This window comes from Rhineura floridana, chromosome 13 (genome assembly GCF_030035675.1).
Source record: "Rhineura floridana isolate rRhiFlo1 chromosome 13, rRhiFlo1.hap2, whole genome shotgun sequence".
Lineage (NCBI taxonomy): Eukaryota > Metazoa > Chordata > Lepidosauria > Squamata > Rhineuridae > Rhineura > Rhineura floridana.
This window is the reverse complement of record NC_084492.1, coordinates 3,392,994-3,420,862: the sequence shown is the minus strand read 5'-3', so window position 1 is coordinate 3,420,862 and position 27,869 is coordinate 3,392,994. Positions and strand designations below refer to the sequence as shown.

Below are 27,869 nucleotides of genomic sequence, written 5' to 3'. Positions count from 1 at the left end.
CTTAAAACTCACACTAAAAGAGGCAAACAGACAGAGAGCAGACACAGGAGTTTATTTAAAATCACATTAAAACAGCGAAGGCAAGACCTTTTTTGAAACACAAGTACAAAAGAGCTTCTCAGAGGTGGTTACCCAACTGCAGAATGCTCTTCCCAGGGAAGCTCACCTGGTGCCAATGCTGTCAGCTTTTAGGCACCAGGCAAAAGCATTCCTGGCTCTTGGATCATAATTTAATCATAATGAGGTGTGATTCTGGTCTGTTTCGGTGTTTACCTTTTAATGGTATGGGGGGGAATCCATCATTTTTATTCTTGTTCTAGAGCTATGAGGTAGACAAATTTCTGAATGGCATCAATTTATTCTGGATGGTAACAGAATCCTTAAAGACTGGGAATACCTCTAAAACAGCCTCACTAGGCTATGGAGACTCCAGAAAGTACAATGCACATACACAGTAATGCTTGTGGGGACTAAAGAATCGCAAGTACACACCATGGTCTCTCCAGGCATTTAGTAATGATGGGGGGGGGAGGTCTATAATGATGCACTGAGTTTCCTGTGACAAAATCTGGATGAGGACCACTACTCTGGAATGTCATCCAGGATGAAGCAAAGATTCTACAAGCTGTTTCTAAAAAAATGCTAGCAGAGACAAATGTTCCATTACAAGGAGGCTGACTGCCAAAATACCTGGTTCTGCAGCTGTACAGCCTGACTGAGTTGGCTGTTCTCTTGCACAGAAAGTTTTTCCTGGAGCAACAGCAACTCTTGCTGCAGCTGCAACTTTTCCTCTTGCAGCTGGGCCAGAGAGTCCACCAACTTCTGAACCATAGGAAGCTGACGTGCCCCTGGCAAGCTGGGCCGTTGCCCACTGAAGAATCTCCCCCCTGCAACAAAGCAGGAAATTAAGATCAAGCAGACAAGATGTCAGGCAGGCATGCCTGTGGATGTGATGAGGGGAAGAGCAGCGTGTGATGAAATGGCAGTGCTACACCATGAATGGCCGTGAAGACCACAGACTACAAAACAAGGTCTTTTGATGCAAGATGAAATGCACCAGTCAAGCTCTACTACAGGAAGGATTCCTGGTGTGTGTGTGTCCAAGCAAGGAATGCTGTGATGCTGAAGTCAAAGAAAAATTACCTTGCCGTCAGCGGCTGCCAAGAGGTGGATCTGAATTACAGTTGGCATTTATATTTTCAAAAGGCGAATTGTTCTTTCTTCTCTGTCCCAGCAGCCTGTGGTGCAACTTGAAAGCTGCTTTTCACCTGGTAGGAGCTAACCCTATGTATGTCTACTCAAAAGGAAGCCCTACTAAGAGCTTATTCCTAGATAAGGAAGGTTAGGATTGTAGCCTAAACTCCTGAACTTTCTATTGACCAAGAAGAGTTCTGGAGAACTCAAAAGCTTGCTTACCGCTTTGTGACATTTTATCTGGATTGAACAAAAGTTGATCCACTACTGTTACCGTTTTGGAATTGTTTCACTAGACCAGCATGGCTACCTTCAGTTTTTACCTACAAAAATAAGTACTGTATGTTTGAGTGAAGTCTGGGTTGTTCCACATTTTAAGAATGCATTATTTATTTGTACAAGGAAATAAGGGACTCTGATCTTACAGAACGCACAGAGAAGCGCCTTTCCAAGCACAGCAATGTACATATCTCAGAAAGATGGCAAAGTAAGACAGAAAAGCCACATCACCACTTACTGTTGCCCAAAACTCCGTGAAGGAGTTTGGCAAGTGGGATGCAAACGATCACACAAGCATGGAGAGTAGATAAATACCATGCTGCTGCCTCTGTGCCCCAAATGGAGAAGCTCTTCACCCACAGCAGTCTGAATTCCTGTCACCATAAGCAAGAAAGAACATACAGACAGAACCCATGATTTTGTGAAGAAAAAAACTAAGATGTGCTAGGGGGCAACCGGAAATAAATAATACCTCCCTCACCATAGCTAGTTTGTGAAAGGAGCAGAGAATGGAGAATAAAAAGGGTCCAACTGTATATGAAAACTTGATAGCCAATGGCAATGAACAGATATCTAAGGCACTTAAAGTAGCATCAGTGGACCACCTATAATTGACACCAGCTGTTCAAAGTAAGTTGATACTGCAGGTAAAAATGACTTCAAAGCCTCTGTTGCTACCCAGCCCAGATACTACTAGTTGTTTGGCCAGGATCATGACTCTGGAAAGAGCTCCTTTAACCCACTACAGGACAGCAATGCTACTCCAGAAGGGGGATCAGCTCCAAGAACCACAACAACAGGTGCCAGAGGGCAAAAACCAGCTGTACTGGGCAGCTGGCCTTACATGTTATGGGTTATTTCCTTAGTCTGCCTTATATAACCTCCTCCATTACACCTGCAGCCATAACAAGGGCAAGGTTGAAGATGAAAGATTTGGGTCAGCCTCCTCTTGTAACTTGGTAGACAATGGCGAAAAAAAGAAAGCCTCAAACTTGTCCTTGACTGTTTGAAGTGACACACGCATAGCACTCTTCCACTCCCAAGTTTCTATTGGCAGTACTGTTGCAAGAGGAGAAAAATCAACTTTGGAGTGTGTGTGTGTGTGTGTGGGCATGCACACACAAGGCTGTTCCTTTGTTTCCTGGGAGAGGTGCCAAGCCTTTAACAGCTGCATGACAAGCAGAGACAGGTGATTTTTTTACAACTCTAAATCTTTATGCTGGGGAAGTTGAATTTTTGTTTTCTGTTTTTAAATTCAACATTTTGTCTCAATGCAGCCAGTCAAAATGTCATTCAGTCCCAACTCACTAACACATACCATCATACTTCTTTCAAGGAGCAAATTTGGATGGTCAAGTGCCTATCACTTTGTAGGCAAAACAGGGCAATCCAAAAATGGCATTTACTTCTACATCTAGAGGTATGCAAATTAAAAGATTTTAAACAACAACAACCAGCCCTGTGAGCTTCAGAATATTACGAAAGTACTTTATTTATTATTTGATTTACATCCCACCCTTCCTCCCAGTAGGTTAGAAAAAAACAGCAGAGCAACTCATCTCATTGCCTGGAGGGGGAACTTCTGGGTTCACAATAAACACTAAACAAGTGCTGAGGGTACACTGCAATGTTTGGGCACAGGTCCCACTTGTATATATTTATTTCTGACATTTCTAACCTGCCTTTCTATATAAAATACTGCCAAGGTGGACACACACACATATAAGTAACAAAATGCTGAAAGTAATCATCTTTTCTTTTACTGGAAAAGAAACAGAAGTGGAACATTCATACGAATGGATATTAAACTATTATGGAGTGCTCAGATTACTAATTTGTAATTATTTTTGTTGATTTAATCACATAATTATGTATGACTGTTCTCTGTCAATATGTACTTTTATACGCCTCTATAATTAAAAAATAAGCAGTCAAGGGCAAGGCCTTTACCTCTGTAAAGCATGCAATACATTTGTAGGCCCGTCATTAACAACCATCACATCCAATCTTAAATGGCTAGGAAAGATCCCTGTATGAAACCATGGAGAGTCACTGCCAGTCTGCTGGATAATACTGAGCTAGGTAGATCCATGGATCTGATTCAGTATAAGGCAGCTTACTTGAGAGATTGCTACATACCTAGTAGGTCACTGCATTCTGCAGGAGAGTCTCTCCTTGAAGCCCTTACAATATTAAAACCCTACTCTGAACAGGCTGTCAGTGCGGCTGCCCTGTTCTGTGGAACAGCATCCCTGCTGAGATACCACAAGCATACACTATTTGTAGTTTCTGGAAACAACTGAAGACATTTTTGTTTCAACATGCTTTTCCAGATGCATGGATGCAGTGAGGGGTTTTTTAGGGTCTGCCTTGGATGTTTTATTGGTATTGTTTTAAAACCTGTTTGGTTGTTCTTATCCTATGATTGTAAATTGCCATAAGACATGTGAAAATAATATTATTAATAATAAATATTAATAATAATGCAGTTAACATGTAGTCAAAGATCAAGATAAAGTCATGGCAATTAAAAAAAACAGTCAAAACAGTCATCATAGCAAATTAAACGTTACTCTAAGTTGCTTTCCCAGCACATGGCCCATGCAGATGATGTACACAGAGCTTCCCACACACTTCCTCATGGTTTCCCAAACAAAGTATGTTGAGTCTACAAGGTGCACCTGAGGAAAACCTTGGGGGCAGAACAAATATCTGGGAGGAAACAGATGCATGTTGTACCATCCTGAATTAACACTGAGATAACTCTAAAGCCCATTTCAGACCCCTGTAGATAAAAATGTAGGGCTGTATTGAACAATGTCCTACTCAGAGTAGACCAAATGAAATTCACAAACCTAAGTTAAACATAAGAACATAAGAAGAGCCTGCTGGATCAGGCCAGTGGCCCATCTAGTCCAGCATCCTGTTCTCACAGTGGCCAGCCAGGTGCCTGGGGGAAGCCCACAAGCAGGACCCGAGTGCAAGAACACTCTCCCCTCCTGAGGCTTCCAGCAACTGGTTTTCAGAAGCATGCTGCCTCTGACTAGGGTGGCAGAGCACAGCCATCATGGCTAGTAGCCATTGATAGCCCTGTCCTCCATGAATTTGTCTAATCTTCTTTTAAAGTCATCCAAGCTGGTGGCATTACTGCCATCTTGTGGGAGCAAATTCCATAGTTTAACTATGCGCTGAGTAAAGAAGTATTTCCTTTTGTCTGTCCTGAATCTTCCAACATTCAGCTTCTTTGAATGTCCACGAGTTCTAGTATTAGTAGTGTCTATTACTTTAATGGGTCTACTCTGAGTAGGACCCAGCATTGGACGTCACCCATTATGTCTAGGGATGGAGGAGAATTTTGGGTTCTGACCTTTGTGTAAAAAAGCATGAAGGTCAAAATCCTGTTGGTCACCATTCCGCATAAACCAACTGTATGTCATGTACCTAACTCCTTTTATTGAAAGGGGAAAGGTGAGCACTCCAGTCACACTGTGTGGCAAATATCAAGCAGCAGGTGTAGCTTCCTTGTTAAAACCTTTGTCTTTTGCCATAAGATTTTTAGGCCAATGTCTGCAGAAGTAGGAACTATTTCAATATTTCCAGTTGCTCATCCAACAAACTCTTTTGGATGCTTATACACAATTTATTCTACTTTTCCATTTCTACTCTGCCTTTCCCCTCACAGCCATCCTACAGGCTACAGTGAGAGAAAGCAGCTGGTCCAAAGTCACTCAGAAAGCAACATGTATAATAGTTGGGGATTTGAATTAAGACCTCTCATGCCCACATTTGGCATTTTAATTATTATTCTGCTGCCTGTCTCTCAAACGGAGGCCATCTAATAAGAGGAAAGGCAAGTAGTCCCCATCAAAGACCTCAGGTATGGCAAATGAGATCTGAAGACACCGTCCAGTTCCACGGGATAATCTTCTGCACTGCGCTCCATTTGTGCTTGTAAAGAATGTGTGCACTGATCTGCCTTCTACTGTTTGCTTATTGGCTTACTCCCTCATCCCCTTCCCCTCTCACTATTTCTACTTGTAGCAGTTCCCTCCTCTCCTAGTCATCGTCCTGTTTCCATCTTCTTTTAATAGTCTCTTCTGTGCATACTACTCTCTCATACTCTTTCACTGAAGCATTTCAGGCATCAGAAAAGATAGAAATGTGACTCAATGCAACCTCCAAACCAGAACAAACTAGGGAGCACCTCCTCATTCTGATATGCCTGAGCAAGCTTAGACAATTAGACTCTGAAAACTGGAGAAAGGAAGTCACAGGAACCAAACTGTAACTCTCCTTGCATGGCTTCCTCCTTTTGGATAAAAGCCAATAAGCCACAAGCTCAGCATCAACCGCAAAATGAAGAGCAGAAATGGGAATGAAATAGGCGGAGGGAGACAATGACCTAATTCACACGTCTTGGTAAACCATGGTTAATGGTTGACTATTAACGCACCAAGATGAGCTGTTTTGCTCTTCCCTGTTTGGGCTAGGGGGAAACAAGCTACAATCCCTGGTTTAGCATTACATCCAAACCAGGGATTCTGGCTGGTTTCACTCCAAGAAATCAATCAGTAAGCCAAGAACTAACCTTGGGCTACAGACCATAGTTTCTTGGAAGCAAAACAAGCCGCAATTCCTGGCTCAAACAAAATGTTATCCCAGAGACCACGGTTTCTTTCCTCCCAGTGCAAGCTGAGAGGAGCAGGGCAAAGCAGAGTGAAGGGGGAGCAGTTTGCTCATGCACAGCAAGCCACAGCTTTAGGTTTGTCATGATGTGTGAACAAGGTTAGTGCTGCCTTGGATGCAGAAGGTCCCAGGTTCAATCCCCAGCATCTCCAGGTAGGGCTGGGAATGTCCCCGCCTGAAATCCTGGTGAGGCACTGCCAACCAGCATAGACAATATTGAGCTAATAATCCAGCTCTGTATAAGGCACCTCCCTTCCTATTACTTGAACTGAGAGAAGGGACTCAAAGTGTGTACACACACACACACACACACACACACACACACACACACACACACACACACACCATATCTTGAATCCCTCCAGCAAAGGGCAAACTGCTTGTTGAACTCACAAAAGCTAGATTTTTTTTTAAGATAGCAAATGGTGACATTGTTAGGCATTCAAGTTTCCATTGCAAACTTCACATGGAATGTACTTTGCATTTTGCACTTGGGCTTTTCTGAAGAGCAAACAGCTGCATATCAAGTGCAGTACACTGAACTTCAACAGAACTCATGGGGGGCAATTGCCTCCTAGTTTGTGAAGGCCCGGATGAGGCAGGGTGAAAAAAGCTAGTTTCTCTGTTGCCCCAAATATTTTACTTAGGAAAATGTGGAAGCTTGGGGATTTAAAAAACTAACCCAACTCTCATTCAAATAGTCCCTCTTTCAGAATTATAAGAGGAATACATTTTAATGTAGTATCTTAAAGTATTATTACAGCCAATTATGCTGCTGCAAAACACCTATTTCCAAAATTCAAAGACATTAACAATAGTGGTATTAGCATTCCTACTGCCTTTGTCTGGATTGATATTTTTGTTATTGTTGTCACTACGACGACTACGACTATTAATAGCAGCAGCAGCAGCAACTGCCCACCCAGAGGTCCCAGGGTAGGTTACAACAACCTTAAAAAAACAATTAAAAATAACCGGAATAACAAAACACGGTGGCTCCTAAAACTATACGCCTCATGTGTCAAAGGCCAGGAAAAAGAGGTGCAAGCAATACTCTTAGGACCAAGCATATTGTTCCTGCAAAAGGGTGGTGGAACCTTCTTGCTAAATAGCCTCCCAGCCTCTTGCCTCCTAATCAACACAATAATCACTCATCAAATGAACATAAAAGCAAAAGCTCGGGGGGGGGGGGAGTACCAATGAGGATTCACAGCACAGGGAGGAACAGATTGCGTCAACTCGACACTAAAGGCTAATGCTGCAGTAAGTCAGCATTAAAAGCAGCATGAAGACATCCCCTTGCTTGCATCCTATCCCATCAGCAGCAGGTTTTTTAAATGATCAGCGAGGGAGGAGAGAGAGAGGCACGCAGGCACAGACATCACTACACATCAGCCCATCTTGGTTCAGCTAGATTGTCCTCTTCCACACAAACATCCCCCCAAACAGAGGAGCCACATAAGAACAACTGCCCTGCAGGGCAGAACCATGAGGCAGGCAGGCAGACACCATCATAGCCTTGCACTTTTATCTTGGTTTCTGTGTTTTGCTTTCTCAGTTAACTATTTTAAAATTCTGTTTCCAATATCTTTCCTCATGGATCCATTTTTTCCATGGTTTTAATTTTTAAAGCAATTGTCGTTTTTTATGACTGCTGATTTAGGGACTCCAGTCAAAAAGTGAGTACAAGTTAAATACCAGACATACTTATTTAGCTAACACATTGAGATCCACCCTCCCTCCCTCCCGGAGCTTGGGTAGCACATGTGGCAGCTATCCCATTCTATTCTGTCAGGGAGGTTAGGCTGAAAGATCCTGACTTGCCCAACAGTCCGAAGTGAGCTTCATGGTCACACAGGGATCTGACCCTGGGCCTCCCCAGCCCAAATCCAGCACTCTAGTCACTATGCTTTAATGGCTTTCTTATGCTACCCAAACCAGGGACCTCTCAACACTGAGATGGGTGCAGGTTTTGTGCACTTGCTGTACCTGAGTTCTCCATATGTGTGTTGTCAGCTTCTTGCTCCAGGATGTCGCAGCTGCAAGCAGCTGCCAGCCTCGGTTTTGTGCCCAGCTTGATGATTATGCCAAACCTTCCTTTGATCTTCAGCTGACAGCCAGCCTTGCACACCTCCGCTTGTAGAGCCTGTTGGCAAGATAGAAATCTTTCTATGGCATACTAATAAGACCAACAGTATTAGGACACTCCCAAACCAATAAGGAACAATTTAAACATAAGAACATAAGAACATAAGAAGAGCCTGCTGGATCAGGCCAGTGGCCCATCTAGTCCAGCATCCTGTTCTCACAGTGGCCAACCAGGTGCCTGGGGGAAGCCCGCAAGCAGGACCCGAGTGCAAGAACACTCTCCCCTCCTGAGGCTTCCGGCAACTGGTTTTCAGAAGCATGCTGCCTCTGACTAGGGTGGCAGAGCACAGCCATCATGGCTAGTAGCCATTGATAGCCCTGTCCTCCATGAATTTGTCTAATCTTCTTTTAAAGCCATCCAAGCTGGTGGCCATTACTGCATCTTGTGGGAGCAAATTCCATAGTTTAACTATGCGCTGAGTAAAGAAGTACTTCCTTTTGTCTGTCCTGAATCTTCCAACATTCAGCTTCTTTGAATGTCCACAAGTTCTAGTATTATGAGAGAGGGAGAAGAACTTTTCTCTATCCACTTTCTCAATGCCATGCATAATTTTATACACTTCTATCATGTCTTCTCTGACCCGCCTTTTCTCTAAACTAAAAAGCCCCAAATGCTGCAACCTTTCCTCGTAAGGGAGTCGCTCCATCCCCTTGATCATTCTGGTTGCCCTCTTCTGAACCTTTTCCAACTCTATAATATCCTTTTTGAGATGAGGCGACCAGAACTGTACACAGTATTCCAAATGCGGCCGCACCATAGATTTATACAACGGCATTATGATATCGGCTGTTTTATTTTCAATACCTTTCCTAATGATCGCTAGCATGGAATTTGCCTTTTTCACAGCTGCCGCACACTGGGTCGACATTTTCATTGTGCTGTCCACTACAACCCCGAGGTCTCTCTCCTGGTCGGTCTCCGCCAGTTCAGACCCCATGAGCGTATATGTGAAATTAAGATTTTTTGCTCCAATATGCATAATTTTACACTTGTTTATATTGAATTGCATTTGCCATTTTTCCGCCCATTCACTCAGTTTGGAGAGGTCTTTTTGGAGCTCTTCGCAATCCCTTTTTGTTTTAACAACCCTGAACAATTTCGTGTCGTCAGCAAACTTGGCCACTTCACTGCTCACTCCTAATTCTAGGTCATTAATGAACAAGTTGAAAAGTACAGGTCCCAATACCGATCCTTGAGGGACTCCACTTTCTACAGCCCTCCATTGGGAGAACTGTCCGTTGATTCCTACTCTCTGCTTTCTGCTTCTTAACCAATTCCTTATCCACAAGAGGACCTCTCCTCTTATTCCATGACTGCTAAGCTTCCTCAGAAGCCTTTGGTGAGGTACCTTGTCAAACGCTTTTTGAAAGTCTAAGTACACTATGTCCACTGGATCACCTCTGTCTATATGCTTGTTGACACTCTCAAAGAATTCTAATAGGTTACTGAGACAGGACTTTCCCTTGCAGAAGCCATGCTGGCTCTGCTTCAGCAAGGCTTGTTCTTCTATGTGCTTGGTTAATCTAGCTTTAATAATACTTTCTACCAGTTTTCCAGGGACAGAAGTTAAGCTAACTGGCCTGTAATTTCCGGGATCCCCTCTGGATCCCTTTTTGAAGATTGGCGTTACATTTGCCACTTTCCAGTCCTCAGGCACGGAGGAGGACCCGAGGGACAAGTTACATATTTTAGTTAGCAGATCAGCAATTTCACCTTTGAGTTCTTTGAGAACTCTAGGGTGGATGCCATCCGGGCCCGGTGATTTGTCAGTTTTTATATTGTCCATTGTCCATTTGGAAAAATGATTCAAGTGCCTGGGGAAATTATCATCAATTAAAGTTGTTGATGATGCCTTATGTCTTCCTCTGCCTGACAAATATGACAATACTGATTGCTTTCTTCTATATTAAATTCACAAGAAGAAACAATATATTGTTAGTTCAGGTGTCACGGCACTACAGTTGTCAGGTCCTTTCTTAGGTCTGGAGTTTTATTTGATTAATGGAAAATAAAAATAAAGGGTTGTATTGAAATTAAATGAACAGGGTGGTTTATAACAGATGCTATTGGAGATTGCTGATTCATAGGGCTGCCATAAGTCATAATCGACTTGAAGGCACATAACAACAATTGAAATGAATGGACCTAAGTTAATTATGTCTGTTATTTTCAAAGGATCTACTCAGAATAGGACTAACACTAGATGCAACCCGGGGGGGGGGGGAGAGAGAAGAGAAAAAAGAAGCCTTTACAGAAGAGACGAACTCTCTCAACTTGCCATTTTATCGTAGCCAACAGGAACAAACTGGCCAGTCCAATTCTGCCACACACACTGTGGCAAGCACTCCCTTCCTTTTGGAGCCTTAAGCTGTTCAGGGATGTGCCTGCTGACTAATGAGAGCAATCTGAATTTGTGTAGCTACAAATTCCTCTGTAAGGCCCGTGTGCAGCATTGCACCTTGGGACTGGCTGTCTCGGGTGATAGAAGGAGCAGCAGGTGGGCATAAGCACCTGATGAATAATGGGGAAAGGACTGCCTTTGTCCATTGTCTTTGGCTTTGCCCTCTACAATCTGGAAACCCAACAAGCAAGCAGATCTGTAGTTACAAAGATACACACTATATAAAGATGTTATTGCAGCTTTCTCGAAAAAGCTCACTTTGAAAAAGCCTTGAATCTACCACCACTTTTAAGAACCAGAACCATTTTCCCCTGGATTAGGGGGACTCCAGATGTGTTGATCATATCACTCCCTTTGCTATTATTGCCTAGGGAAAGTGGAATACAGAATAATTATAATAAATAATAATAATAATAAATTTAATTTATGCGTCACCTATCTGACCAATGGCCACTCTAGGCGACTTACATGTGAAAAATTAAAGCACAATACAATAATACAAAATACAAAATAGAACAGTGCGACAGCAAAAGCAATAAGAATACAGGGCATGAGGCATTTAATAATAGCATTTAGCCCTCCCCGGAAATCCCAAAGGCCTGTTGAAAGAGCCAGGTCTTTAAGGCTTTTCGGAAGACATTTAGGGAAGAGGCGTGCCGGAGATCTTGTGGGAGGGAGTTTGAGGGTGGGGGCCGCCACTGAGAAAGCCCTCTCTCTAGTTCCCGCCAATCTAGCTGTTTTTGTTGGCGGGATTGAGAGATGGCCCTGTGTGGCTGATCGAGTCGGGCGGCATAATTGGTGGCGTATCTATGCAATGTACTAGAATAACTTGATTGACTGACTTACGGAAAACCAACTTAACTCCATTGTCAGGAAACATGCCCCAACTTCAGTTTCCATACTGCTTTTCATTCCTCCCCAATTTTCCTGCTGCAACTCCACTTTCTTAAGTTACACGCTGACAGGCATATCCATAAATATTATTTGCAACCTCTTCAATAAACTAAGGCCCAAAACGTGATGCACCAATCTAGACACACAGGCCCAGTTAACTGAAGTGGTGTTTGTGATGCCCCTGTATTTCTAATGCTGTAAATATGGGAAGTGCAGGTTTATTAGAGTATATATGGTAAGTACACTGAGTGAGAGGGGGGAGTCCATGGGCTGGAATGCTGGAGAATGTTGTATTATGATTGGCTGAGTGTTTGAGTGTCTGAAGGTATAAATGAGAGGATGACAGAGAGGAGGGCTGTTGATTGAGAGGGTTGGTTGATGATTAGTGGGTTGTGGGTTAGTTTGAATTAGACGGGTAGTGAGGCAGGTTATTGACGGCTAGAAACATAAAGAGTAACGCAACTTATGAAACCACACGCTTGTTGACAATACCTTTAAGTAATCTTGTTATTCCCTGTGTATATAAATAAATATTTCTTGGTTTACCAGAACGCCTGATCCTTGGCTGGGTTACACAGACCAGAAGGGTAGGCAGGGCTTATACCAAGGTGGGGAAACAGTATCAATGGTGGCAGCGGTGAAGAGATAGTGTAACATCAAGTATCCTATCCAGAGCAGCCTTTCCCAACCAGTGTGCCTCCAGATGTTGTTGGACCACAACTCCCATCAGTCTCAGCCAGCATTGCCAATGGTCAGGAAAGATGGGAATTGTGGTCCAACAATATCTGGAGGCACACTGGTTGGGAAAGGCTGGTCCAGATCAACCCAGAGCTGTAGAGCTGTATTCTTTATAGGCACAAAGATACAGGGGGGTTGTGGCCTGCAAGTGTACCAAGACACAAAGTAGCAATAAGCCAAGAGGAGACTAAGGCACAGTCTCAAGGCCATATTGTTTTACAGGAAGGTCTGGTGGTGCTGCCTAGCAGTGGGATCTTGAGAGATCTTTGCTAGAGCCGGTGAGAGAACCATTTTGAGAGCAGAACCCTGAGGTGGGACTGTGACAAGGCGGTAGCCACAGGCGGGATCCTAGCAGGTGGTGGCCTGAGGTGGGATCCTGACGGGTAGGGGCTGACAAAGTGGTGAAAGCAGGTGCAAGCCTGACAGTGTTGCTCTTCACAAACATACCCTCCTTGCCTGCCAAACCCCATGCCAATGAAGTGAGCAGCTACACAAGGATGCCAGATTATGTTGCTTCACTTTTTTTTGGGGGGGGGATGATCATGATAAGAGGCCAGGTAATGGTATAGAACACTAGCTTCATACAAAAGAAGAGAATACCTATTCCTCCACTACATGAAGAGAAGTACCACTTCATCAGCTAACATATGGCCTGGGGCACACTCTCATTGCTATCTGGATGTTTCTCCTGTCAGAAAGTTTCTTCAGTCACTGTCCCGAATGCAAACTCCTCTCCCTGTTATCTGCAGGCAACTGAGCTACCATCAAAACATTCCCAATCTACCAATGACTAGGGGAAAACACGTGCAGCCTTTTTCCTATGTGCGGTATATTTTTCCTTCCTGAATGCACAGTGCATCACTCAGAATGGCACAGGAAAAAAATATAAGCAATGTTTCCACTGACTCTTTCGGCGTTTCCAAATGGAACAAAATCACCACTAGTTTCTGCAGTGCTTCCATATATGCTAGCCCAAGCCCAGCAAGAGACAGGAATCCTCCACACACACACACACACCCAAAGTAAGGGGAATCTTGCTGGATTTGATTTGGTTTCAAGACTGAGCTGAGCAGCTACTAAGCACTCAGATTTTTTTTTAAAAAAATCACGATGAAGTAGGGGGAAGACTGGCTGGCATTGCTTGCCCCAGTGAAATGAAACTCTAGCGCTACCTGCTATACTGGCACAACCATTATCCACACAGCACACAGAAATCAACAGTTGTACTTTTGGGAGCGAAACAGTCACACTGGGACCAAGAAATTACCTGGAGCATCTGATGCTGCAGCACTGTTAAAGTTAAATTGCTCTTTTGCTCAGTCCCTTGAATGTGACACTACTGGACCCCTCATATAAGGGTAGGATATAAATGCAATTATTGTTTCGTTTTTTTTAAAAAAATCACATTTTGCTAGCATTCAAACAGCAGTTTTACATTGCTGAGAAAATGCAGTTTCCCTGGGGAAAGAGAAAAGGTCGCAACATCCGCACCATACATTTTAAAGCACTCTTAATACTAGGAATTAAGTCATAGGAACTGTAGTTTGTTCATGGTGCTGAGCATTGTAGAGTTGTCTGGAGATCCCTCAGGGCTACAATTCCCAGCACTCTTAACAAACTACTACAGTTCCTGGAATGCTGTGGGGGAAGCCATGACTGTTAACATAGTATTAAGAGTATTTTAAATTTATGGTGTGGGTGTGACCAAAGTGCAGAACAGCAAGTTAAATTGAGAGAGTATGGCTGATATTTAAAAAAATCTAAGGATAAATTTGACTTGTTTTTCTTGGACAATTTACATGACATTTCTGTTTTATGTTGTTTGTTCAATAACACTGTTGATTTTTTAAAAAAAGATCTAAAGATAAAGGGATGCATTGAATAGGCTCTGTTAAAAGCTGTTGCCATGGTTTGCTCTTCCTTTCTTTCCTGCAGAAATATATGATGGGAATAGCAATTTTAAAGCTTGGTTTACTTCATGGACACAAACCAGGAGGACCTTCTCACACAGAGGAGCCAGCCAAGCACATAGGAAGCTCAGAAGGAAACATTTCAGTTGGTACTAGGGCATTTTGCACCCACCATCAACTTCCAATTGGAAATGTCAAGATCTTTTTTTAAAAAAAGCTAGCTTCCAGTCTTCAGAGATGCAAAAACATTTTTTTTATTTAAAACGTGTGCTGCTCTTGGAAAATAAAGTAGCTAAAGCCACGGCTCTAGAGGCCCACTCCATCATGATCAGCAAGTCAGAAAAAATGTTATTTGTCGAGTATTAACTATACCCTTGCCTTGAATGCTTATAGCAACTGTGGTGGTCCCAGGATTTTGGAATTGTTGTTGATCACAAGCTGAATATGAGCCAACAGTGTGATGTGGCTGCAAGAAAGGCAAATGCCATTTTAGGCTGCATTAACAGAAGTATAGTTTCCAAATTGCGTGAAGTATTGGTTCCCCTCTATTCTGCACTGGTTAGGCTTCATCTTGAGCACTGCGTCCTGTTCTGAACACCACACTTTTAAGAAGGATGCAGACAAACTGGAAGAGATTCAGAGGAGGGCAACAAGGATGATCAGGGGACTGGAAACAAAGCCCAACAAGGAGAGACTGAAAGAACTGGGCATGTTTAGCCTCGAGAAGAGAAGACTGAAGGGAGATACAATGGCACTCTTCAAGTACTTGAAAGGGTGTCACACAAAGGGGGCCCAGGATCTGTTCTAGATCATCCCAGACTACAGGAATAATGGGCTCAAGTTACAGGAACCCAGATTTTGACTGAACATCAGGAAAAATGTCCTAACTGTTAGAGCGGTTTAACAATGGAACCAATTATCTAGACAGATGGTCAGCTCTCCAGTGCTGGAGGCATTCAAGAGGCAGCTGGACAGGCACCTCTTGGATATGTTTTAAATTGGATTCCTGCACCTGAGCAGCAGGTTGGACTCAATGGCCTTATAGAACCCTTCCAACTCTACTGTTCTATGAATCTATGATGCAGTTCCATTCATATAAACATATCAAGATGACTTAAGAGGAGTTGACCAGTAGACCAGCATTGTCTATTCTAACGTGAAGCGGTTCTACAAAGTCTCCAGCAGGAGTCTTGCTTGGCTCTGGATGCCAGAGACTGAATCTGGGACCTTCTACAACTGAGGTACCGCTTCTCCTCAAAGGAGCAATTCAGCTAGTAATGAGAAGTGGGCAGCATCTAGTTCAGCAGAACACTTTTGGCTACACTTCCTCCTAAACAACAAGGTCAAGTCTGGGTTTACTGGAAGCTATTTCAGGAGCTAGTGCTTGCTCACACAGAGGAAAATGAACACCCTGCTATATTTTTAGGAACATAAGATAAGTTTGGTCTTTCACCTATGTTTTTGAAGCCCTTCAAGTTCATCAAGTTCAGTCAGGCTTCTAAACCGACCTGGTCTACACAGAAGATGGATAAACGAACAGCAGCCTTAGAAAACATCTTTCTACAGTCACTGATGAGCAAATCCTGTCTGTTCTTTAACAACAGATTTTATTTAAAAACAAAGCTCAGGCACAGACACAGATCGTCCCAACACTGTGGATAAAACTTAAATGCCTTCAGGAACTGTATGGCTCTAGTTTATTGTAGCTCTGTTTCCCTGGATAACTTCCTTAATCTGTCTAATTTGTTTTTTGGTGACAGGTCTGCAATGAAAATTATATGGGCTGGTTTAAATACAGTTGATTTTATTGCAATTTGAATTGTAAAATTCCAGAAGATAAAGGGTAAACAATGTAGATTTAAGTAGTAACTATGAATATTTGCTTAAAGTTTTAAAAATCACTCTATTGTTCATTGGAGGGGGGGAAGGGCAGAAGGTTCATCCTCAACGTCTCTTCTTTGCTCCAGGTGGGCGCTTAATAGTACCACTGACAGACCTCATTCATGCAGTGGGGTCTGTGGGCAAAGATGGGTAGTTAATGTTTTACATTTGATTAATGTTGTTGGGTAGGGAGAGGAGAAGAGGGGAGGGGAAGAGACGGAAGAGACATGGAATGCTAGAGATGGAATCCTCATATGATGCTGCACAGAGGTTTTACTCACTGGGGGGGGAAAGAGATGGTGGTGTTTTTAAATATTCTGTTTTTAGCAACTTTCTGTGATGTCTGATCTTATTATTCTGACATGGAACACTAATGGGTTAGGGTCTGTAATTAAGTGAAGAAGAGTTCATAGTTTGTTAAAGAGAAATAATCTAGACATGCTTTATCTACAAGAAATACACCAGGTACTTCGAATTCCAGAGGGTGGCAGTCTGGATTGCAGGAAGATTAGGTTTTTAATTTAAGGATATATTACAATATGTTAATGGAAGATTTCGTTTTCTAAAACGTTTAATCAATGGGGCACTGTATACTTGGGGTTCTATATATGTTCCCAACTGCAATTTTTACATAATATCTTTGACAAATTGTCTATATTTACTGAAGGAAAAATAGTTATAGGAGATTTATATTTGATAATGACAGTTCAATTAGATAAGAAAAAAGGAAATGATAGTACTAGGTCTAATCTGAATGCGGATTCAAGTCTTCCGAATTTATTGCAAAAAAAGGATTAATTGACTCTTGGAGATCTATCTATCTATCTATCTATCTATCTATCTATCTATCTATCTATCTATCTATCTATCTATCTATCTATCTATCTATCTATCTATCTATCTATCTATCTATCTATTTAATGTATTAGTCGCCCATCTGGCTGGCTGTCCAGCCACTCCAGGCAACGTACAAAATAAAAACATACAAATACATTAAAACATTAAAAATCTCAACAATAATAAAACCTAACCCACCCCAAACGCCTGCCTGAAGAGCCCTAACAAATTGGTTCACATTTAATTCATTTATCAAACTTATTAAAATATTGATCATATTTTATTAAATGATGAATTACTTCCTGCCATCCAGTCAACTGATACAATCACAATATCTGATCATGCCCCAGTTTTATTAAAATTAATTTTACAAATGAGTGTTAGATGCCCATTTATATGGAAATTGAATTCCATTCTATATTAAATACTTTGGAAACTAAAAAAACATTAAAGCAGAAATAACAGAATTTTTATTATGTAATGATACTGATGCTCATACTCCAGTGGTTTTTTATGAAGGTTTGCATACTTCACAATCTCTGCCATAAATGATACACAAAGGCTGCAATCCAATACATCTCTACTCAAAAGTAAGCTCCATTGGGTTCAATGGGACTTACTCCCAGGTAACCATGTACTGGATTGCAGCCAAAATTATATTAATTTAGTTGGTGTTAAAAAAATATCTTCAACACATAATTATTATTTTGAAAGGCCTATTACGACAGAAAGTATCATTCTATAAAAAGCTTAAACTTAAGCCAGGGATGGATGGCTCTACTGGAGCTTTACAAAAGAAATATCAAGAACTTCTACAACCTTTTTCTTCTTAAACTGTTTAATGCTATTATGCAAGGTGGTCAAATACCTGATTCACGGAAAACAGTTAGAATTATAGTAAATCCAATAAAGATACAAAACAAGTAGAATTATATCGGCCCATTTCATTAATCAATGTGGATGCTAAATTATTTACAAATAATATAGCTGAATGCTTTTCCAATAATTAAATCAAACAGGTTTTATTAAATTGAGATCAACTATAGACCCCATACATTAAATTTGTAATGCTATCATTCATTCATTGGCGATCACTCGTGGCCAAGTAAGATTGTCTTCCAAGAGAAGGTCTTCAACAGTGGGCCTGTAAGTGGCTGTGGAGGCCAATTCTGGATCCATACAGCTCCCACTTTGAGGACATAGGTTTCCAGATAGAAGATGGTCGCGATGAGGATTTGCTTGACGTGCTGCTTAGCTGGTTTGTCCCGTTCACCCTGTATTCGTCCTTCTTCAAAGTCCATAGCACCTTTGATAATAGCCAACCTCCATTTGGGACGTTCATGGGCCAAGACTTCCCAGTTCTCAATGTTCATGTTACTTTTTTTAGATTTGTTTTAAGAACATCTTTAAACCTCTTTTGCTGTCCACCAAGATTCCATTTTCCATCCTTAAGTTGGGAGTAAAGTAGCTGCTTTGGAAGACGGTGATTAGGCATTCGAACAACATGGCCAGTCCAGTGAAGTTGATGTTGAAGGATCATTGCTTCAACACTGGTAGTCTTTGCTTCTTCCAAAACACTAACATTAGTCCATCTGTCTTCCCAAGTAATTTGCAGAATTTTCCAGAGGCAGCCTTCATGGAATCTTTCAAGAAGTTGGGAGCGGCATTTATAAATGGTTCATGTTTCACAGGCGTACAGTAAGGTTGGTAGTACAATGGCTTTGTAAATAAGCATTTTGGTCTCCCTGTGAATATCCCAATCCCCGAACACTCTACATTTCATTCGGGAGAATGCAGCACTCGCAGAGCTCAGATGATGTTGAATTTCAGCATCAATGTCAGCTTTTACAGAGAGATGGCTGCCAAGATAGGAAAAGTGATCAACGTTCTCCAGCATCACACCATTAAGCTGGATTGATGGTGCTACAGACGGACTAGTTCACACCTGTTGATGAAGCACTTTGGTTTTTTTAATATTAAGGGAGAGCCCAAGCTTTCCATATACTTCTGCAAAGACATTTAGGATAGTTTGAAGATCTTTCTCTTAATGTGCAGATACTACATTATCATTGGCATATTGAAGTTCTACGACAAAGGTTGACATTACCTTACTTTTTGCTTTCAGCCTACTGAGATTAAAAAGTTTTCCATCTGTTTGATATATGATTTCCACACCAGTAGGTTTCCCCTCAATAAGGTGTAGAATCATAGCAATGAAGAGAGCAAATAAGGTAGGAGCAATGACACATCCCTTTTTTACGACTGATCTGACTCTGAATGGATCGCTCTGAAAGCCACTGTTATCCAAAATTGTCACTGTTATGTTGTCATGAAAGAGTCGCAAAATATTCACAAATTTATCAGGGCATCCAGTTTTCAGAAGGATGATGCAGAGAGCGGTTCGATTCACAGTATCAAAGGCCTTTGTCAGATCAATAAATGCCATATATAAAGGTCAATTCTGCTCCTGGCATTTTTCTTAAAGCTGTTGTGCAGTGAAGATCATGTCCACTGTCCCCCTGGAAGGGTGGAAACCATTTTGAGATTCGGGGAGGACATCCTCTGAGATTGGTAGGAGGCGATTTGCGAGGATCCTTGCAAGGATTTTACCTGTGGTAGCAAGAAGGGAGATACCTCGATAGTTCCCACAGTCTGTTCTATCACCCTTCTTTAAAAGGGTGATAATTATGGCATCCCTAAAGTCTTCCGGGATCTCCTCCCTCATCCAGATTTTTTCGATGAGCTTATGTTGTTGTGTAAATTCAGGCCCACCTTCTTTAAAGACTTCAGTAGGAATCCCATCAGGTCCATTAGCTTTATGATGATCCAGCGAGGGGTGTAATGCTATATACCATACTAAGCACTATAAAATTCAATTGGCCTTGGTTTCATTGGATGCAACCAAGGCCTTTGACAAATTAGAGTGGGATTTTCTTTTTAATAAATATAGATGAAACATTTATCCAGGTACTTAAAAATGTATATAGTGGTGGGAGGGCATTTGTGTTAGTTACATAGATTCAGACACCTTTGCTATCCGTAGAGGTGTTAGAAGTGTTCCCTATCTCCTATACTACTTGCACTGGCTATGGAACATAATGTGATATGTGCTGCATCTATTATTAAAGGGATATGTATTGATGGCGATACTCATTTACTAAATCTTTTCACTGATGACATTGCTTTAATGATAACTAATCCTTTACAAGCTAAGACTCCCTTAATGCATATTTTTGAGGACTATGGAACCGTAGCTGGATTCCATATACATTTTTCAAAATCTGAGATGCTTTATTTTAACATTTCCCCAGGTCAACAAAATGAAATACATCAACCAACAAACTTAAAAATCATTTAAATATTTGGGGGGTTGCATCCCAACAAACTGAATCATACTGAAAAACAACTTTAGACCTCACACTATATATATATTAAAAGAATATTAAGGAGTCCGGGCCTGGCAACCAAGAGGTCTTCTGTATCTTTAAAAGTTGTGCAGGGGGAAGGGAGAATTCCACCTTGTGGTTTTTCTCATTACAATGTTGCAAGAACACCTGCACTTGGCTGACTTTCTCTTCTTCTAAAGATACAGGATTAGTCTCAGGCCTTGAACATGGCAACCCTAATACCAACCTGGGAGTAAGCACAACTGAATACAATTGGGACTTATGCATGCATCTAAACTCACAATAATCATGCCAGATTGACCGAAGCCTGGAGGTATAGGAGGTAGAGAAAAAACATATCCCTTCCTTTATAAAGATGCATCATTTTGGTTAAAGGAAGCAACATTTGATGCTTATGATACAAGCACTAAGGCTGCAATACAATACATGTCTCTTCTCCCAGGCATTTTAGCATTTTAGTATTTTAATACTTAGTATTTTAATATGTGCTTTCGTCTGTCTTAAAATGTTTACAATTTTGAAATTTGGATGTAGTTTTAAAATTGTTTAAATATGTGTTTTAATTGTAGATGGAAGTTTTAGTTTGTGCACCACCCAGAGAGCTTCGGCTATGGGGCGGTATAGAAATTTAATAAAATAAATAAATAAAATAAATGTCTACTCAGAAGTAAGCAGTACTGGGTTCAATGGGATTTACTCCCAGGTAAGTATGTATTGGATTGCAGCCTAAGTCCCCCTTTGCAGCCATTTTACACCTCCTTATTTATCTTCACAATAAGCCTGTGAGGTAGGTTTGGCCCAAGGGCATCAAATAACCTTCATGGCTGAGTGGGGATTTCAAATCCCTTTTGCTCAAAAATGAAAAAGAAAAATGCTGCAGTTATTATGAAGTATTAATAAATAACCAGAAAAATTAATCAGTGCTTCATTTTTAACTATTTAAATCTTTAATTTATCCCAGCATGAGCATCTGAACAGAATTGCTATAAATCTTAAATAACTTTCAGCCCCCTCCATCTGAAATACAATCCCTGATTGTGCACTGAATGTAGCATTACCAGCCTAAGATCAGCAGGTGAAAAATCTACAGTGACATAACTCCACTTCTCTGACAGAAAAATCCAGACTCACCCCCAGCTATATACGGATCTGCGTGCGCACACACACGCACACACACACACCTTCCCCAACTTATTTTCTCTCTCTTTCCCTCCCTAAATCCTGGCTTTGGGCAGGAACTAAACCACATTTCCCTGCTTCCAGCTTTTAAAAAAAGAGAGACAGAGAAAGTTAGCAATACACTTTCTCTCTTTCTGCTCCAAAAGAATACGGTATCAGTCTGAGGTTTCTAGTTACCGCTTTAGAGGGGAGCTCCCCCCCAAATCAGTCACATGGGCATTTTCAGAGTTTTCTGATGATCTTCCTACAGTTGTTATCGAGTTACACACTTACCTGGTAGTAAGCCCCACTGAATGCAGTGGGACTTACTTCTGAGTAAGCATGCATAGGAATGGGATGTAAGATCCAAGGCACATTTACTTACAAGTAAGTCTCCATTGAACAAAAGCTCTCTCGCTCTCTCTCGCTCTCTCTCTCTCACACACACACACACAGAGGATGGGGAGAATAGCTAAATCAGACTTGGTACCGGATTCCAATGGAATTCAACAGCCATCTATCTTTTCGGACCAGCACTGATTTCTTGCGGCAGGCTGTGGCTGTAAGCAGCATGGATTTAAAAAAAAATAAAATTCCCCAGTTTTACATAATTATCTTCATAATTTCCTCTACGTTGATGCATTTGTAACAGCGTATAGGTGTGATAAATAGGAAAAATAAATCACATGGAACACTTTGATAATTTACATAGGCCTTCATGTTAAAAATTATGATTCTTTTTTTCACAACCAAAAAGCCCCTGCATTCGGGATGGAATGACAGACTATCAGAATACACGTAGATCAGAACTAGGCAGCGAACCCCATCCCTAGTACACACACACTTTACTTCAACAACCCCCCCCCCCCGAAAACTCCTCCTTGGGGCAAAGGAAACGAAGCACTCGCTGGCAGACAACAGCATCTTCAGCATGCGGGGACCCATCCACTGCTCCATACTTCCCTTCATAACTTTTTTTAAAAGCAAGCCCCAATCACCTGAGTTTGCAGTCATCATAAGAAAGTAAGTTCCTGTGCTTGGTTGTCCACCTTCCTCTCTATGTAAACCTCTATCTTTCAGGTCCTCGTGACTCTTCCCCACAACAACAAACAGTAGGAGAGTGACTGCTTGCCTCCCTGGATTCAATGCCTATCTGTGGGTCTTTGGCTCGGTACTTGGGAACAGCACAACTTGTTTGGCTGTAGAGACAGAGCGACTCTAGGAGGGGGCCGCGAGGGGGCCGCCTGTAAAAAAGTAACGGTACACACCTAGACACATGAAAAAAATGCATTGAGAAGCACAATACAAATTTCTCTCCCAGAATAAACTGTGTATTGAATAATTTTGGAAACAGTTCCAAAATCCACAGGTCTCCTTTCTAAAATTACTAATAATTTCTCTAGAGTTTTCTACTTAGAAAGAAGCCTCTCACATGTTCCTAATTCCATATGACTAGGAAAGTCAGGCTGGATGCGAGCTGTCCAAAGCTACCAAAGGGTGAGGTTCCCCTTGGTCCATGGCCAATACATCAACCTCTAGAGATACTTCTCAAGACTATTTATGGATGCATCTCTGGTTCCATTTTCATCTATCTTCATATACAGGATATTTTACCAGACACAAGTGAAAAGGTTATTCTCATATAGAAAACTATAACACAAGAAAGGAGCTGCATCTCCCCAACCCACTCCCCAGCACAGAAAACAGCCAGCCAAATGACAAAAGTTCAGAGACAGTGTATCACAGTGCCACATTATAGATTTGGGAGAAGCTCATGTCCAAACAGATCCTTCAGAAGCTATGAAAATGTGATTAAGGGTGCAATCCACCTCCTACGTTGCTGGGCTGAGGGGCTGCTGGATGCGGTGTAGCTGTGGAGGAGGAGGAAAGGTTTCGGCACCACCAGGCTCTGCTGGCAGAAGAAGTTCCCCCCTTGAGTGCAGCCACAGCACTACCAGGGAACTCCGCCACCACCTGGGCCCAGCCAGCTCAGCCAAGACTGGCACAAGTGGAGACTGCAAAAGGCCCCCAAAAGGGGCATTCAAGGGGCATTTGGGGGTGGAAACGAAGGAAGGGGGACTTATGCCGCAACTTGAGCACGTTTGGCTTTGTCCTGCAGCCCTGCGTCCTAGCAGCCAATATGCCAGGAACAGGGGTGGCAGAAAGAAACATGCGTTTTGTTTCCTTCAGCTGTGCCCTGCTGGTACAGCCAGCGTCCTCCCTCCAAGCAGCTCCTGAAGGGCAGTTGGATGTGGCCCCTTCTGCCAGCTCCACTTCTGCCAGCCTCTTGAGTTGCATCGCTATGTAAGTTATAAAAAAAACCTGGGAACAAGAATTAGAAATCAGAAAACGTATTATTTTTTCCCATCTGGGCAATTCTTTCATGTCCCCATAGATCTATTTCACAGTTACATAGCACCAATCTGTGAAAGAGATACTAGTTCAACTGCCACCCTGGGCTCCTTCTAGGAGAAAGAGCAGGATATAAATATAATAACAAATAAATAAGCTTTATTTTTTACCCTACAGAATCAGAACAAGGAAGCTCAGTCTGGAGACAGAAGAGCCCCCACATTTCCCCTCCAATGTAAGGAATGACCCCTTAAAATGAAATTATTTAGGTTATAACCATGATGGGACTTGAAATCCAGTCACAGTGCTGTTTAAAATGTGGAGCATGCATATGAATCATTTTATATTTTAAAAACTGGATTATATTCCCATTTTAATGGAAGCCAATTTCAGATCCCCAATTCTTCATATAAACAACAGATGGAAAATCTGGCGGGATATAAATCTAATAAATAAATAAATATGATTACCTCCCTCTTCAACTTGATTCTAGGTTAATTGGAATGCTATTACTATGTAGATTCACTAATAGGCAAAAAACCTTGAGGTTTAAGAATGTACCTATAGCCCACAGATATCCAACTTTAAAAAGCAGGGAAATTGGGCAGCTATAGTGCACCAGGGGTGCAGGAGACCTGACCTCCTCTCTGAGATATTGGACTGCCCTACAAATTTGTCAAAATGCAAACACCATTTGGGTTGGTCTTTCACAGTCCAATCCACTTCCTGTGTAGCTTGGAAGAATTTGGTAACATGTGCCTCTGAGCATATGGTGAGTGGTGGCAACACCTGCCATCTCCAAAGATGGAGAACTACATTTTTGTACATTTGTTGGTGTTCTTGCTTTGCTTCTTTCCTGTGTTACTAGTATTTCTACAGAGAATCTAATCTAGAAAATTTTATTTCCCTCATTATTCATCCTAGAAATCTATGTCAAATTTAATTTTATTAATTTCAAAGCCTTTTTATTGGTCAATGTCATAGGATGGTGAAGACAGCCTTTTGTGTTTCAAATGGGAGGTTATGTTCTATTTTATTTTGGGTGCATTAACAGTTGAATCTGAAACTGCAGTTTAACGTAAAATTAGATGGATTACAATATGTTGCTACTTCAGCAATGACTGTAGCTGTTGGAAAAAAGAGGACGCATGTTTTCAGCCTGCTATGTTTAAACCACTTCATTTAAGGCAAGGTGGGCACGGTCAATTAAAAACATAGAGCACACCTAGAATTTTGCTAGCATATATTTCACCTCCCACCGTTTTATCTTGTGCAAACTGAAGCACCCCTCATGTCCATTGGAAAGTATTCTGCAGAATAGTCAGTGCCATTATTCCACAATTGTTTTTGGAGCTTATTTTTAGTGTTGCAAAGTCACTTATTCACAGAAACAGAAGCAAAAGAGAATGATTTACTATAGGAAACTTCAATAAAATTGCAAAGTTAATCAGACATATTTAAAATGACTATCTGAACTATATCAACTGTCTTAATAATGTTGCTTCCTTCCTGCTAAAACAAGATCAAGTGTCTTCTTTCTATTATTCGGGCTGATGGCAGGTGTTGCCACCACTCACCATATGCTCAGAGGCACATGTTACCAAATTCTTCCAAGCTACACAGCAAGTGGATTGGACTGTGAAAGACCAACCTAAATTGTCTTTGCATTTTTACAAATTTGTGGGGCAGTCCAATATCTCAGAGAGGAGGTCAGATCTCCTGCTCCCTGCTTTTTAAAGTTGGATAGAAATATCTGTGGGCTATAGGTACGTTCTTAAACTGCAAGGTTTTTTTGCCTATAAGTGAATTTCTCTGCTTTTTAATCCGGGAGGTAAGAAATGGGATCCTGTGCAAGTTTGCTGATAATTGATTGATCATTTGCATGCTTACTGAGTTCAGTGGGATTTACTCCCCTGCAATCATGCTTAGGATAGGTGAAACTGACCACAGGGGATGAGGAGGGGAGGAGGGAGGGAGGGGAGGAAGGGCAGAGGGGAGAAGGGGGAGGGGAGCAGGCAGGAGGGGGAGGGGAGGACAGGTTTGCATGTTTATTGAGTTCAGTGGGATTTACTCCTGTGCAGTCATGCTTAGGATAGGTAAAACTGATCAGAGGGGAAGGAGGAAGGGCTAGAGTGGGCAGGGGAGGAGGAAGAGGGGAGGGGAGGAGGAAGGGAGAGGAGAAAGGAAGGTGGGAAAAGCATGCAATCATGGTTAGAATAGGTAAAACTGACCATGGGGGAGGAGGAGGGAGAAGGAGTGGATTGGAGGCAAAGGAAGGGGGAGGGGAGGGCAGGTCTGATCATTTGCGTGCTTATAGAGTTCAATGGTATTTACTCCCGTGCACTCATGCTTAAGATAGGTAAAACTGACCATGGGGAGGAAGAAGGGGAGGGGGAAGGAGGGGATTGGAAGGGGATGGGGATGGGGAGGGAGGGACAAAGGAAGGGGGAGGGAAGGGGCAAGAGGGAGGGGATAGAAGGGAAGGGAGGGTGGGTTTGATCATTTGCATATTTTTTGAGTTCAGTGGGATTTATTTCTATGCAATCATGTTTGAAAATGGAAATGGACTGTGTTCAAGTCGATCCCAACTTATGACAACCCTATGAATAGGGCTTTCATGGTAAACAGTATTCAGAGGTTTACCATTGCCTTCCTCTGAGGCTGAAAGGCAGTGACTGGCCCAAGGTCACCCAGTGAGCTTCATGGCTGTGTGAGGATTTGAACTCTGGTCTCCCAGGTCATAATCCAACACTGACCTGGGGGAGAGGCAGGGAGGGGAGGAGATTGGGTGGGTGGGCACTGGGCAGAGGGGAAGCCCCTTTCCTTTCCAAAAGGAAAACATTGTGAACAGTATCATTGCTTTTCAGCCTTTCCCCCATCTTTTTATTCTACAGCAGGCACATGTAGCCTCCCACCCAAATTTAAACCAAAGCTGTCCCTGTCCACTTCCATACCAGGCCTTTATTTCTCTTTAGACAGTCACGGCTTTTCTCAAAGAATCCTGGGAAGTATAGTCAGTGAAGGGTGCTGAGAGTTGATAGGAGATGCCATGTTTCCCTCACAGACCTTCCATTCGAGTGGTTGACTGTGAAACCACTCTGGCCACTGGAGCTCTGTCAGTGGAATAGGAGTCTCCTCTCAGCACCCTTCAGAAACTACACTTCCCAGGATTATTTGGGGGAAGCCATGACTATCTCAAGTGAAATAAAAGTCTGGTGTGGGTGTGGCCCCGATTAGCCAAGCAAAGTAGCTGTGAGTCTGGCTTTTAGAACACTGGCAGCTGGTTCTTACTGAGCATGCCCGACATTATCATTGAGTTCCAACCAAAATTTCTTAAATTAATTAAAAATCAGCCAGGCATTTTTTTAACTTTTAAACTGCAGAAGATGAAGGTCAGAGCATGGGGCAAGGTCAGTAATAGGATTACAGGTACTCTGTGAACACGGCTGATTTTTAATGAATTTCAACAGATTATGAGAACTCTAACAGGAAAACGTTCAAATGGGCTCTGGGTTTCTTTGCTCTGTTTTTAGACTTTGAACTTTCTATTCTCTCTGACTGTTTTGTGTATTGCCATGAAAATTTAGAGGGTTGTTAAGCAAGCATTTCTGAGTTCAAGACTGTAAGTGTTGTAAGGTTTTGTTTTGAAATGAGCTTATGAGAAGCATTAGAATGGCATGGGGGTATTTTCAATTTAACATTGCGGAATGTGAAAAATCCACGCTGACTATGGCATACAGCCACTGTCGTGGCTGTAAAATTTCCCAAAGTGATCTTATTTTCAGTGTAAAACCCAGAGTACGATCATGATATATACAAGCCTTTGACCATTTTAATTTAATCCTTGACTAAGATATGCAATTATGTTAATCTTTCAATAGCTTTATCACCCAACTGGTAGAAATCTTTTTCAAACTGCATGTTAGGCAGCTAGTAAAAATGACAGCTTTAATTAGAAGCCACTGGAAGAATTAGGGAAGCAA

At 41.9% G+C, this 27,869-nt stretch overlaps 1 protein-coding gene across 10 annotated transcripts in view; it reads right to left on the bottom strand.

The window, feature by feature from the left end:
* The window catches only part of KIFC3 (kinesin family member C3), an 80,486-nt gene that overhangs the window by 25,556 nt on the left and 27,061 nt on the right, over window positions 1-27,869 (bottom strand). For 7 of the 10 annotated variants that reach the window (XM_061594371.1, XM_061594376.1, XM_061594366.1 and 4 more), the window contains 2 exons: window positions 8,149-8,305; window positions 691-887 (listed from right to left, as the gene is read on the bottom strand). In XM_061594371.1, the coding sequence (XP_061450355.1) occupies window positions 691-887; window positions 8,149-8,161 (210 nt within the window). In that variant the 5' untranslated portion in view covers window positions 8,162-8,305. Of the gene's footprint in view, window positions 1-690; window positions 888-8,148; window positions 8,306-10,967; window positions 11,077-21,507; window positions 21,587-21,732; window positions 21,817-27,869 lie in introns of those variants that run through there. The other 3 variants (XM_061594373.1, XM_061594375.1, XM_061594374.1) reach the window with 3 other exon arrangements.